The 14,364-nt window shown below is 43.1% G+C and overlaps 1 protein-coding gene across 2 annotated transcripts in view; it reads right to left on the minus strand.

The window, feature by feature from the left end:
- The window catches only part of LOC146860858 (interferon regulatory factor 3-like), a 64,014-nt gene that overhangs the window by 8,439 nt on the left and 41,211 nt on the right, over window positions 1-14,364 (minus strand). For both annotated transcript variants that reach the window (XM_085644834.1, XM_085644833.1), the window contains 2 exons: window positions 7,337-7,729; window positions 3,286-3,401 (listed from right to left, as the gene is read on the minus strand). In XM_085644834.1, coding sequence (XP_085500960.1) covers window positions 3,286-3,401; window positions 7,337-7,729 — 509 coding nt within the window. The remainder of the gene's footprint in view (window positions 1-3,285; window positions 3,402-7,336; window positions 7,730-14,364) is intronic.

A 14,364-nucleotide genomic window follows, 5' to 3' on the forward strand; every position in this document is an offset into this window, starting at 1 on the left:
AAATATCCTTTTGTAAATTTTTCTGAAGGCCTTACCTGTCATTCTGGTAATCATTTGCCCACCCCCCACAGAGCCCTACGTTCCCTGGCGAAAAGTGAAGAGGCAGATATTAACATTGATCTTGACCCAGACTGCCAGTATACTAATGTTTTACAGCTACTGCACACAACGTTGGGAATCACCTCCCCAGCAGAGCACCCTCTCTCAGAAGGCTCTGGCGAGGCAATTCTCGATCCAAAAGAATTGTGTCACCTGAAGTCTCAATTGCGTGTTGCCCAGTAGAAAAATCAGCTAGATTTACATTCAAAGCTGCATGCCCTACACCTGAGGTTTCCCACGTTTTCAGTAATACGAGCTACTTATATTTATTGAAAATAATCCAGAGCTACTAATATTAGTGCTGTACACATCAGACAAGATTACATTAGTGGCCACCTATGCAAGATTACCACCCGTGATCAACTCAGTGAAGGATTGCCAGCAGTAATGTATAAAAGGCTTACTAAATTTAAAATTCATCTGCAAGGGTAATACAAAACAGAAACAGCTGCAATGCCCCCTGGAGCCAAAGCAGTAATACCAAGGTTATAATAATTTTTGTAATAAGTCTACCGGTGTTGCATTAAAATTTCAGCTTCAAATTAATTTAAGAAATTATAGGTTCTGAAAATATAAAAAAAAAAAAAAAAAAATCTCAAATACACACTTATCTATTTTGGTATCCATATAGTCATTCAACCAAGCAAAAGCTTGTAATTTAGTACAATTGGCTGAACACACGCGAGCTACTCACATGGAGCGGGAGAGCTACTAGGAGCTCCCAAGCTACGCTTTGGAAAAGCCTGCTATAGACCCATCATGGGGACAAACTCTACTCCACTCAAGAGGTAGAACCATCCTCATCTCCTTTATCTTTCATTCATTCATGGTAATAGGAAGAGCAACAGTAATGTTATTAAGTGTTGCCAGAATCATCTCGTCAACATAGAAGGCCCCTTTGTGATGCTGTTGGACCTAGTGGACAGTAGTGTATTGACCCAGGGCTCAATCAAACTCACTTTGACAAGATACTGAATCCAGAGAGCACTTTTATTTCTGGAGGATGCCAACACCACCCTCTCTGCTGAATGCAGGAGTCCATTCTTATGCACATGAAACCCAAGATTACCAACAAATACTATACCCCAATCAGCAGTTTCCTCTTTGGTGAGCCCTTCCTGAAAGACATTTCAAAGTCTGTTAATGTCTTGCCTTTTCTGGACTGAATCCAATCTAAAATTAAAAGTTTTCTTCATAAGATGGGTTTTTTGATTGGCCTGGGTTGGGAGTGGGGGCTCCACCAGTGCCTGAGACCAGCCCTTTCACTACTTCTTCCCTCACAGCTATGTTGGTCTAAGCTCCCATTTCTGTGAAGGAAGATTCTTAGGAATAAGAAGAGGAGGAGTCCATGGAGACAAACACAGCAGAGGCAACTTCCAGCCCCCCGAAATCTTTCAGTTTTAATTCAAGTAAACGGTCCTTCTTTATCTAGGTTTCCTCTTGCATTTCTGCCAGTTGGGATTGGCATTTTTTCCTATTTGTACTTCACTAATCTTCTTCAAACCATAGTGTCTTTCCTCATAATCCTGATGGCTCAATTCCATAATACCCTGGATTTCTACCTGTTCCTCACTATCAATCTCCTCCATTCTCTAGGCTTCATAATGAACTTCAAGAAGTCTGTCTAATCTTCTTCCCAGAAGAAGGATTTTCTGTGGTTCATAGTAGGTCCTTGCTCCTGTCTAATGAGACTCCTCAGGGACAAACTCTGCTGAATCCAGAGGGAACTCTGTCTAGTCCTCCCTCATTGTCCCTGTCCTTGAGACATCTAGTCAGTTTCATAGACTCATTTCCTGCATACAGATTCTTTTTCAGGGCCCACTAAAATAGAGAGCCTTTCAGAAGTGGAAAGTTCTCTGTTGCCAGAGTCTCACCTATTGCACTCAGATCACTCTGGGAGGGACTGCGGGGGTACATTTAAGCTGGTGGCTACTGAACATGAAATTTTGAAATGGCAAGGCCATTTTTGGCTCCTTTCTGGCTCTAGTAATAGAATTAGATGCGAGAAACCTCAACAGGGGTGCCAACCTCTAGGGGCCCTGGTTTCAAGAATAATCTTCTGTCCATATAAACTCTTAGTAACATCTTGCAGGAACCTTCATTACCAAAAGCTCTTTCTAACACAAGTCCAACTGCCGTGGCCTCCTCTGGATGGACAGAATATCAGCAGTTCGATACATGAACAGACTGTGAAGGCTCAATTTAGGGAAGCTACCTGCTCCCTACCTGAACCTGTGAATGTTTACCTCAAAAGGAACTTTACAATCAAGGTGGAATACATTATGGCAATTCTAATAATACATTCTGCTGAAGAATTAGATTGAAAGAGTTGGGCTAAATAGGCAATGTACTGGGTATTGAATCAAAGTGCTATTGTTAAAAAGCGAACATAGAGCAAATACTTAACAAAATTCCCAAAAGCCTTTTAAACGAAGATGAAATTAAACAATCTAAAGTGGAACATTCAATATGGCAGTACACCAAAGGGCCATAGAAGTCTCTACGCTCTTCATAGTAGCAATGGTTTTGTCATTAAAGGATGGAAGTATGCACAAATGCACAGGGCATAATTGGACTACCGAGGTGACTACGACAACAAGCCGTGTAGTGATGCCAAAAAAGCAAAGGTGTACAGAGGTGGGGGTACATGGAAGGTAAGACCTTTATTTTGGGCCGTAAATTTAGAACAGAATTAACTTTTGGTGAGGAGTGTAATGTTGGTGGGAAAAGGGCCTTTCCCCATAAAAACGATGTCATCTGATTGAATTAAACAACATGAGCAATGTAATCTTAACACAAATTTTAGCATCCATCTTTTGGCAATTTGAGGTTTAAGATTATTTAGTCCTCCTCCAATTCTTCATGACCCCATCTAATGCATCAAGCCACTTGCCATAATTTGGCCATGCCATCCATAATATCCTGCCCATCTCTTGTGAAGCATTAGTCTTGCGTCAGACTTCACCACCCTTCAGTCATCAGACCCCCCACCCCGGTCACTGATTTGGCCCCTAGTGCGAATGGCAAGAGGAATCTGGAGGTTGACACAGCAAAGAAGTGCCATTTGGTTACCATAGCTATAAGTGACAAACTACAGTAAAAAGAAAAAAATTACCAACACAACATTGACAGGAAGCTGAAAAGGCATGGTAAATAAATAGGTTTAAAAAAGCAGTCTTTCCTCACCTTTACCAGAATTAGCTTCTTCTCCTTGGGTTTCTCTGTCAGCCATTGCCCAAAGCAGAGGTAGAGGCTGTAGTCCGGTGATGCACGACGTGTCTGATGACTGTATTCCTTCAACTCTGTAACACAACGAAATGTCCAGATTAACCTCGTACATTTAGCAACAGAGTATAGACCAGTAAAACAAATGGATGGCATTTATATAACAGCTATGAATGTCTTTCCTTTAGTGATGTCCTTTGAGTTTGTGACACCAACTAAGTGGATCAATGCACACTAGATCATACAGTATTTTCAAAATAACTCAAAAATGGGGTATGGGGCAGCGAGAGGCAAGGGAATAAATGAAGATACAAATTTAAAAGCACACATGAAAGAAAATCTGCTCTCCTGCAATGGTCAAAATACCAAGTAGACAAAGCCAGAGTAAGGAATGTTGTGGTTGCATTTCAAGCTGTATTGGGAGGGGATTACTATGAGAGGGTAAGAATTGCAGCCCAACCTCCCCAAAATGTTACTCGACAAAGAAAGGAGAGAGATGGGCACATTGCATGGAGATGATAGTAGTGGGTGGAGTCAGCGCGTGGTGCATATAAGGCAATATTTGGGGAAGTAGAGGATTCCTCAGTCGAGGCGTGGAAAGGGATGCTTGGAGAATGTGACTAGATGATTTTCAAGGGGTGACAGAGGAGGCAAACAACAGGATGATATGCAAAGTCTAGTGGTTTGTGCTTGTAGGAGGGTTGTATGGTGGGGGTGCAGTCAGCACTTAAGGTCTGACTGCATTTTAAGTAGGCCCTGACTCCATATTAGTTAATGCGGGTCGCCATATTCCCCATTCATAGACAATGGAATTTGCTATATTCCCTAATTTATGCAGAATCATTGTCATGGCTGCCCTTAGACACAAATGTCACCAGACCTTATCTTCCTTAGAACTGTGAAAGCGTCAAACCATTCGATTAATGACAGATACAACACTTGATGCAAATTTCATTTGGGTCAAATGTCTACTCTTTCAAGGTTAAATAAAAACACGTTCAGGTATATAACCAAAATAGTGTAGCCAGAATTGATGTCCTTTTACCTTATATGTTCATAAGGAAACATCTGGGACGTACACCTTGATGCACATAATCTATGTCAGACATTCCTAAACTATTGTCAGAAATTGCAATTTCTGATAAGATTTAGTTTATAAGGACTGCCACTTGACCACTTGTCAGGAGAGGCTCTTTGTCCAGATTATTGTCCGAGATTCTGCGAGAGATGGTCTCAACTACTGCCAGCACACTTCGCAGAAGCTATATCATGCCTGAAGCTGATAAAGCCGAGTACTGGAGGAAGACCGACTGACTGCTACTACAGCGTGTGTTTGCCCTTCGCGCAGAACACTGTCTTCACTCCTCTACTGATAAAGACAGCCTTTGCAGTGAGTCTCTTCTCCCTAATAACTCTACATTGTAAGTTGCTCTGTCTTCCATAATCTCTTAGTATAGCACAGAGAAGTAGATGTTAGGGTGTTAGACTATAGATAACATTTTAACAATGTTAGCTATGTTAATTCTTGCTGTTTTATAATATTCTTTGTAAAGGTTTTAGATTGTTTCTGTAGTAATAAATACTTTTTCTCAAAAGTGTTTATTCTTCATAGTGCAGGGATTGTGTGATATTGTGAAAAACGAAATAGGTTTGCTGCTGTAACCACGGTGCCCCTGATCCCTTTATGGGATTTATGTAACTCAAAAGCAATAACTCAGTTTCAATCCCACATTGATTAGTGTTTTGAGAGGCTACAATAACCTGCCTTTCACATTCATCGCTGGTGCTTTGAGCTAAGTTCACCTGTGTCACCTGTGGGTGGCAAAGAACACCTTATAGAGTTACGTCAGTTTCGTAACTTATGCAGCAGTAGGGGGCTGGCAGGAGAGAGAGTGATAATGCAGCAGGGACAAGCATAGGGTCCTCCTACACAGACCATTCCACTAATGGCACTCACCTAGGTCTGGCAGTGACCTGAGGCCAAGAGAGTGATGGATCTATGCTGCGTACCAGCTACCCGTCACCTGTGCCACCCGCAGGGTGGCTGTGTCTGCTCACTGCTGTGGACAAGTGTTCTGTATGTTCCTGGAATTCCCCCGCACCTCACAAGGAGATATCAGTGGCACGGAGCTACATTATCCCCCCCGACTCTGGTCAGGCATGGTGGGGATGGGTGCCTGCTTGAGTAAAACCTGTTTCAGCCCAGCATCAGTATCTCCAAACTGCGCAGCTACCACAAGAAGCACCACTCACCAGAACAGTGCAGGTGTGGATTCCTGGAAAGCCAGGCCATCCCATGACCTTCATTAAGGATAAGTGGCAGGCAGCAGTGAAGCAGTACCTCTGGTGCTGGTTTTCTCTACTTCCAAGAGCAGAGCTTGAGGGGGGTTTTAAAAAGACATGTGCTCGACAGCAAACCATAATATTATAAACAAACGATGCTTTGGGACAAATATATACGATAAAGTAGAATGAAGGAAAACTTGAATTATTTTTTAAAAAACAAAACCTCTCATGAGATGTATTGTATTTAAGAATATTCGATTATATATATGCATACAAAAAAATATACGTATAGAAAGGTTTAGTTTAAAAAAAAAATCTTGTTTGAACTGTCCATGATTTGAATTGATATTGAATCAGTCAAGAGAGTGAAACTCGAGGGGAGGAATAATTCAAGTTTTCATTCATTCTACTTGATCGTATATATTTGTCCCAAAGCATCGTTTGTTTATAATATTGTTCTTTTACTCAGATGCTGCTAGGTTATTTGGGTTACCCCTTTGGATATAGCGACAGCAAACCATAGGCTGGACTCAAACAGCATTTTTTTTTAATGCCAATGAGTGATGAGTCAAGTGCTGGTTTTGAGGCTGCTGCAGAGGGCGAGAGAGAGAGGAGCGGCACTCGGGATACTAATGGCAGGACACATTTGCACCACAGAAAACATGTTCCTGTGCTTCTAGAGAAGTGATTTCTGAATAAACGAGGCAGTTTCTGGAGCAGCTGGCCAGACAACATATGGGATTTGGCATAATATGTCTTGCTACCCCCATAAATGGATGCCTGAGAACTTTCAAACCGTTAGACATCATTTTTCCATATTTTTTACAATGGTTCTTTGCTCCTCCTACAACAAACCTTATTAGTGTGTGTGTGTATAAATGCAACTCAGAAACTGTTTGACATGGAGAGGAACTACTTCATGATCCCATCAGCAGGCAAACACCGAAGGAAATGTGTCCATCTGGGGGATGTTCTGTGGACTGATGCAAAATGTGACAGCCAGCCCAGCCACCCAGTTCTAAAAGAGGGCTTACTCAAACTAGCCAGTGACAGACGAGGGCTCACAAAAAAGCCCCTTTCTCTGTGTCTATGTGCATGTGTCTGTTTGGTGTTGTGTAGCAGTAATAATAGGTCTGGCTTCAAAGAAAATGCTATTCCTGGGTCTTATAAGCAAGGCCGCTTAAAAAAATACAAACTGCATTATTATCGCTGTATATATGAATGTCAATTTGCCACATTTTCCACTATCTGCAGGATAATTTGTTCTTCTAGCTCACATGGATGAAATGTTATTAAAAATGCTACACATGTTAGAATCATCTGCTAACCATGTAGCCCGTATCCTACAGTTTTACCGAAGATACTCTGGGCTGCGTAATTAGCCACACTATGGAATAATTGGCGCAGGCCACCAAGGCAACACCTGAACAGTCAAACCACACGTGCTTCCTGTTAAAACCTAGGTTGACGAGATGTGCAAGCCAGCAGTAGAAACACTTTGGACTCATATACCATGGACTGACCCTATGGAGAATTACACAAGCTACTTTGCCAATTTACAAAGGGATAGCATACCTTTTTTAACTCTACTTTTCAATGTCTGGGTAACTCCTCTACGAACAGTAGCTACTACATCTGTAAGATTTGTGTTGAGTGCTGTAGCTTTGTAATGAGACTTAGGGCATATAGATATTTCTAAAAGAGATGAAACTCTGATTTCACCCACCTGTCCAAAATGTGTTAAAATCAAAAATGCTCTCTGGAATTTCCCTCCGCAGCATTTTGGACTCCATTCTCTCTGCCATGCAGAGTTCGTCGGAGAATGCCCAGAACACCTTGCACTTGCCCAGTCGTGTGGCGACGAGTTTCTTCTCCTCCAGGTTCACCTCGAGAAGCACGCCCCGCTGCACACTGTCCAGCAGCCTCTGAGTGTACTCCAACTGCTTCTGATCACGGATGCTGTCTGGTCTCGGGAAATGAACAGCTTCCACCTCACCAAGTGAGGAGTCTTCAGGGTTGAAAGTGAGGAGGCATCTTTTGGTCACTTGCTGGCGATGAACCTCATTCCCTTTGTAGAAGATGGTCACATCCAAACTGGAAATCGGTGGGGCATTTAAACCTTGAACAACAAAGAACAGTTTTTAGTTAAGAATAGTAAAACTCAAATTAATTTATGCAATTTTACATCTTAATTAAGTTGCAGTAAAACAGAAAAGTACTGTTCTACGTGGGTATAGGCAACTCAGCACATTAAGGACTTGTTGGAATATGACTGATGGCCAGAGATTATCAAATTATGTGCTGTCATTCTTCAGGATCTACTTTGTTTTCAAGAAAAATAGAATTCCAGGCTCTCTCGATTGGACACAGGCATCTACTGGCGATCAGTGTGTTCTGCCTGTAGATACAAAGTCACTGGAGTTGGAGGAGCTTGTTCAGCTTCTCACTTGAAAGATCAAGAAACAGATTTCCAGACCGCTCTTCTGACTGTTCGGAGCCAGCACAAAGAGGAGATCATGAGATGACGATTTCCATCTTTGCACAGCGACATGTCAAGGGAGAGTCATGGAGTCTTTTCGGATTTTTTCAATTTTGTTGAAGAACTAACCACATAGTATGCGAGGAAAAAAAGATTCCTCCGTTTGAGATAAACTTGAACGACAGAGGCCGACCATGCCAGAACAACTGAGGTCAATGGTTGCTGTTACTATAGCCCTGACTAAGGGCCAAACCTTGTCTTGCAAGGTGGATGTTGTTGGACCTGGTGCAGGTGCAGCAAAACATTTAAGTGAGCACCGGATGTTTGTGTAATACAAAAGTCCAGAAATGGCCTTCATGCACACATTCGCACTACAGTCTCTTGCTGTTCGAGATTACTGGTGATGGATACAGGCGTTAGACAGTTAACGTTTTGGTTGCATTCAAAAACAGCTGTAATGCATTTAAGTAAATCCAAGCAAAAAGAAACTGAGGCCCACACCGAGGGTGTCTTTATAAAGAAACAAACATTTAAGCTATTGTCTTAACTTTACAACTCAAAATGTGCACCCCAGCATTCGACTGCAAGGCCCAAATAACATATTTTTCAAGCTATGTCACTGAAGTAAGTGGTCACCTTTTTGCAAGATTACAAAGCCTTGTTGCAACGCCCAATGTGTAGACAAGGTATGCTGAAATATCAGTGTTATAGTATTGCATCGGTAACAATTCGATGAATAGAAACCTTTGTAGACTCTTAGACAAGGGCCCCTCCTATTGCTAAGCTGATCACAATGCAACATCAATGGCTAGCCCATAGCAATTTACAAATGGTGCTACAAGCAGTTAGTTCTCTTCATAGCTGACTTCCTTTGCCAGTGAACCCTTCTCACTCTTCCATTTTGAGGCCTGCTTCTCCAGGATACATGATGTGGTTGCCCTACGGATCCTCAGAGGGTGTGAGAGACTCTCACTATTTTCACCTGCTTCCCCAACCAAAGTGAATGTTTACTTTGATAGAGTGGAAAACACATTTTATTTGAAGGGGTGCATTATAATCACATATAGACCGCACCTGCATATAATCCCTGTTGTACTAATGCAAGTGTTAGAATTGTGGAATGTATTAACATGAAAATATGAAGTTTTTAGTCCATTGAAAAGTACCATGGCGAAAGTAGAAAGGGAATGTAACTAGCAAAAACCATTAACATGAAGAACTCGTGTTGTGCAATGGACTACTGCTTATGTATTAAATGTGTTTATTAATCATGGAATTTCATATGTAGGTAAATGCATTAATTGAAGGTGCCTTAATGTTATGCAAATTCGTAAAGCTCATATGCTTTCTTATGTTAGCTGAATTTTGTAGGCCTTTAATGCAGTTCCCTGGAAACTCTTGCTTTAGAATTAACCTTTAAATTTCATGCGTACTGTGGAATCTGTTTTTTATCACGTTTTGTGTTGCAGGTGAAAGAAGCGTTCTTGTTAGATATAATAATGTCTTTTTTTTACTAGTCAGGCAAGGAGAGAAGAAGTTACAATTGTGTGGCATGAGTTGATAAAGGAACCTCATTGTGCTTCACACAGGAGAAGGCCTGGGAACCAAGGACAAACTGTATCGAGGAAAGAACACCGTTGTCCTGTGGAAAATCACCTTCAAGACATAATCAGCACAGATGGCGTGACTGGCACTAGATGCTGTGAATGCTAACTACGAAGAACTTGTTGAGAGAAGGGAAAGTGCCCACTTTTTTTTTTTGCCTTCAGAGAGAGTGCATCTTAGAACGAGCTCCGTCTTGGTTGCTTTATGCTACATTACCCATTGATGGTGGAGGGACTCCTTAGGAAGACTCCACATGCTGACACCTTTTACCCTTCTTCCTGAAAATGCTTAAGTAGGAATGTCATCTTAGTACTAGAGTAGGGATGGATTTAATGCTTTTCACTCACCAACCCTCGATGCAGAGAAAATGGACTCATGCTTCCTGATCTTTTGCATTTTACTTTTTGAAATAATTGTATTGCTTATGCTACATCGTCTAAATTGGATGCACAGGTTTGGCTTCATGCTAATTCCAATGTATTTCTAAACTCTGGTAGTGAGGTGTCTTTATGTTCAGTTATTTTTGGCTTTGTAATAAATTAACCTAACCTTAACTAGTTGTGCGGGGTTACTATGTGTTCAAGAGAATTATACCTTTATTGATTGGCCTCCAAATGACTGCAAAAAAACCCCTTCAAATTGTGTCTCTAGAACAGGTTCAGAACTTATGGGCTCGGCCCTTTCACCTTCTAGAGGTAACACAATGCACAGCTTCCTCAAGCTCACTAAGATGTAACACTCCTGTCCCCACAGTGCATGTCCCATTGCCCCTTTCTCCATGGGTGACAAGCAGCTTTCCCCATTTAACCGACCCATTCCACAAAGGCATTAATCACAGGTGTTCAATGTCAAGTCAATCCAAAGTTTGTGTAGATTACTTAAAACCATAACAATATAAAACATTTAAAAGACATTATGCGGGGGGAGGAGCCAAGATGGCGATCGGGACTGCAGCGTAGGCTCCCGGCTCCGTGAACCTCCGCATCCCGCACAGATATCCTGCATGAGATCCTTAGCCTGCGCTATATGCCAGTGTTGGTGATTGAGAGCGGCAACCGATCGCGTGATTCTGAAGTTTCTGGCGGCGGTACCGCCGGAGAAATGTTCTCCTGAAGTTTGCGGCCTGTGCAACCCTGGAACCGGGACCTCGGGTGGACAACATGGCCGGGCGGCAGTTCAACAACAGCGGCCATTGGTGACTGGGTGGAGTCGGAATACCGGAGCGGTGCGGATATTGGCCTGAATTTCGCTGTGGTCATTCCTACCACTGGGCGTAGCGGAACGAGTGCATGCCCGAGGTGGCAATTCCAAGATTCTTCGGTAATTGCCTGAGCCCTCGCCAGTGAGCTGCTCGGACGCTGCCTGTAACTCGTCCCGATTTTCGCGGGCTGCTCCCGGATTTTCGCGGGCGCTCGTCCAGGGTGAGGATGACTGTTACCTGTGACCACACACCGGATACATATTTTGCCTGCCCCCGGAACCCTGTTTGCACTAACATGGAACTTGATGCGCTTGTGCCTGAGTCCCGGTCCCAATCTGGGGTGGAACTACCCTGCGGCCATCTTGATAGGATGGATTCTACCATCCTGTACACTGGGTCTCAGCAAGATTGGGAGTGTGTGGCTAAGAGGAGAGTAGCACAGCGGGCGCGAGGAGCTGTGCTGGGGTACGGTGACCTTCTCGAAGCTCTCGGTGCCCTTCGCTCCACCCTGGTTCACGGCGCCTGGGTACTGGGGAGAAAGCTTGATGGTATTGCGTCAGCGTCGGAACAGTTGCGATCTGCCTGTCCCCAGGTGCCCAGGGACTTGTTTTACTTCACACAGGAGGACAGTGTCGTGGCCGCCCCTGTGAATAGGGGAAAGCTGGAAATTCCGGACAATGTGCCAACGTGTGGTCGGCTGGCTGTAGGTCGGGTCTGTTCCGGAGGTTTTAGATTTGAGCAGAAGGTGGTGGCTTTGTCCCACGCACAGCCTCCGGCGACCCAGGCAATAATCAAGCAATGGTCGCCTGCTCTGGCTGATTCCTACATCCTGGACCTTGTGTGCAGTGCATGTCCTGGGGCAGTACTGGGAAAGATGATCCTCCATAATGATGACTGTGTTGGTATTCAGAGACGTCCACCCTACATGTGTGTGTCGCTTCCTAGTCTTTTTTGGACGCTCCTTTTCCTCGTAACATTGGACATGGCACTGGGTCGATGGGTATGCATCGGTGGATTCGCAAAGAGAGGCCAAGGATAAGACTGATCCTTCAGAGGTTGTCATCTAATAGGCGGGCGGGCACAGGGGTTGCGTGCTCTCACGGCATAACTAATAGTGTAATAGGTGCATAACGCTCCCCATTTTTCTTTGACATGGTCGATTTTTGTTGATTACTGTTTGCTTTGGGGAGGAACACATTGTGCGGGAGGGAGAAGCCGGGGGCATGTTTGAAGGCCCTCCTCCAGCTTATTAATACTCTCTCCACTCCCCCGTTAGGTGGGGTTTCTTTTCTTTCTCCTTTTTCTCGGTTTCTTCTATATTTCGGGTCTGGTTCTGGGGCGACAGGCACACTGCTGGGGGGGGGGGGCCGTAGTCATCTGCAGAGGTGCAGGGTGGGGGGCTGGGGGAGGAGATTTTTTAGTTTTTTACTTTGTTTCTATGGCCTCCTTTTTCTTCTCTTATCTTTCTTTGTCTTTCTTTTCTGGGGTCAGTACGGTAGGTTTCCTTCGCTGTCAATCACTGCTTTTTCATTTGTGCCTCAATTTCCGTGGTGCTTTCTGGGTCTTAGGGCAAGGGACCGTAGGCGCAAATGGCTCGTGATATTCTTCCATATCCTGAACCTCCTGTTTCAGCGCCATTGACTTGATATATTGCTGTTTATTGTTGACGTTTACTATTCTGCCTGCCATTTTTCGCTGCTGGGAAATTGTTTGGCACCTGATCCTTCCATTCTCTATTATAAAATGAAAACCTTTTATATCCTGGTTTCCTAATTGGGCTGCTAAGTGGCCAAGAGTATACTAGCATGGAGATTCTGCTCCCCGAGGTGCTGCCTGTGATTAAAATTTGCTTTCTGTTAATCTAACTGCTTAGCGGCCGGCCCCGGGGGTTGTAGGCCCATACTTGTCTTTGGTTGAAATGTCAATAAAGGTTTTTAATAAATAAAAAAATAAAAAAAAAATAAAAGACATTATGCAGTGGACAAGAGAGAGCCAATTTAGGATATTTCGGCTTTTTGAAATCTATTATTAGTAAACCGGATTAGATTTATTGAAGAAAGTGAAAATAGTTTAAACTCAACCACAAAATGGAGTAAATACGTAACAAATATAAAAATGTAATTACAAAAAGGACAAGGTTTATAGCGCCTAATGTCCATGGTGCTGGAACTAAAAGTTATCAATCCTCATTCAACTTTGTGCTTTATTATATGTTTTTAAGAAGGTCCTGCACCGCTTTAAAAATTTTACCTATTTTTGCCAATTTGAGGGGAACCATGGTACTGAAAGTCCAGTTCATTGCGTTGTTGCATGTTCTTATCCTGTTAGTTAAACAAAAGTGACTTTAAAAGAGTTCCCCGGAGATCGAGCAACGTCGGACAACTGCATAGTAGGTGTAGAAAAGTTTGAGATTTGTAGCCGCAAACTCTACACTTGACTATCTTGGAAAGCAGAGGCCAGTTGGGGTTGAAGTCTTTTATTTGTAATGCCAGCATCCTTACTGCCAAAATTTGGGTCAGGCAGGCTTTCCCAATTGTACTGTTAAGATAAGGTTGTGCGTGAAGGCCAACTTGCCTATCATTGTTGTAGGATAATGCCAGGGCCCTTAATATATGCGTGGACTCAATATTTTCCAAGTTCACTGTCTTTGAAAGGAATTTAGTTTGTTTTTTCAGTATACTTTTTACTGCAGTATGCGCGAGTGATGAGGTGTTTAGCACGGTTATATCAATTTGTAGGATGGCTGCCGCCGTCGTTAAATAAGTGGACCACGTGGTATTTTTATATTTGAATATGTTTGCAGGATAAATTTTAAGGTACCTGGCATCGCTGTGATGCATCTGTAAAAGTACTTTAGAAAAGACCCCATGCTAGTCCATACAATTACCTTCCGGCCAAATTCGAGTCTAACCAGAGGTCCCCTGATGTAATGAGGCAACGTGAACACTCTTTTGTAGACTTTTAGATGTAGTTTTTCGGTAATTTTATTGAGTTGACCAGGGAAGGCCTCGCTGCTGTAAGTGATTGCAGATGGTAATACGGCCCTGAGCACTTTTCTGATTGGGGCTGAGGTGGGGCTTTCACGGGCTGTGTGTAATTGGCAAAGTCTGGTTGTTTGTTATCAATGCTGCCTTATCCTTTAAGTGGCGCATATGTGTTGTGGGTGCGCCATTTACAGAGAACCATGTGCCCTGGAAGTTGTAAGATTTGGCTCCTAAGATTTTTAGAGGGCCTAGAGACCAGTTGCTGCTGGTTTGTTTTTGCATCTTCCCAAAGGATAACACCTTTGTTTTAGTGGTGTTCGCTGTCATCTTATTTGCAATGTTGTCTAAGTGAAGAGAGTTTAAAGCTCTCTGGAGACCGATTTCTGAGTTGTCAAGCAGAACAATGTCATCCGCGTACTGCAGTATTGTAATCTTAGTTTTGGCAATTTTTTGAGCAATTAAATTAGCGTTGTTGAGAGCCCAGG

This window comes from Triturus cristatus, chromosome 3_1 (genome assembly GCF_964204655.1).
Source record: "Triturus cristatus chromosome 3_1, aTriCri1.1, whole genome shotgun sequence".
In the NCBI taxonomy this organism is placed as follows: Eukaryota; Metazoa; Chordata; class Amphibia; order Caudata; family Salamandridae; genus Triturus; species Triturus cristatus.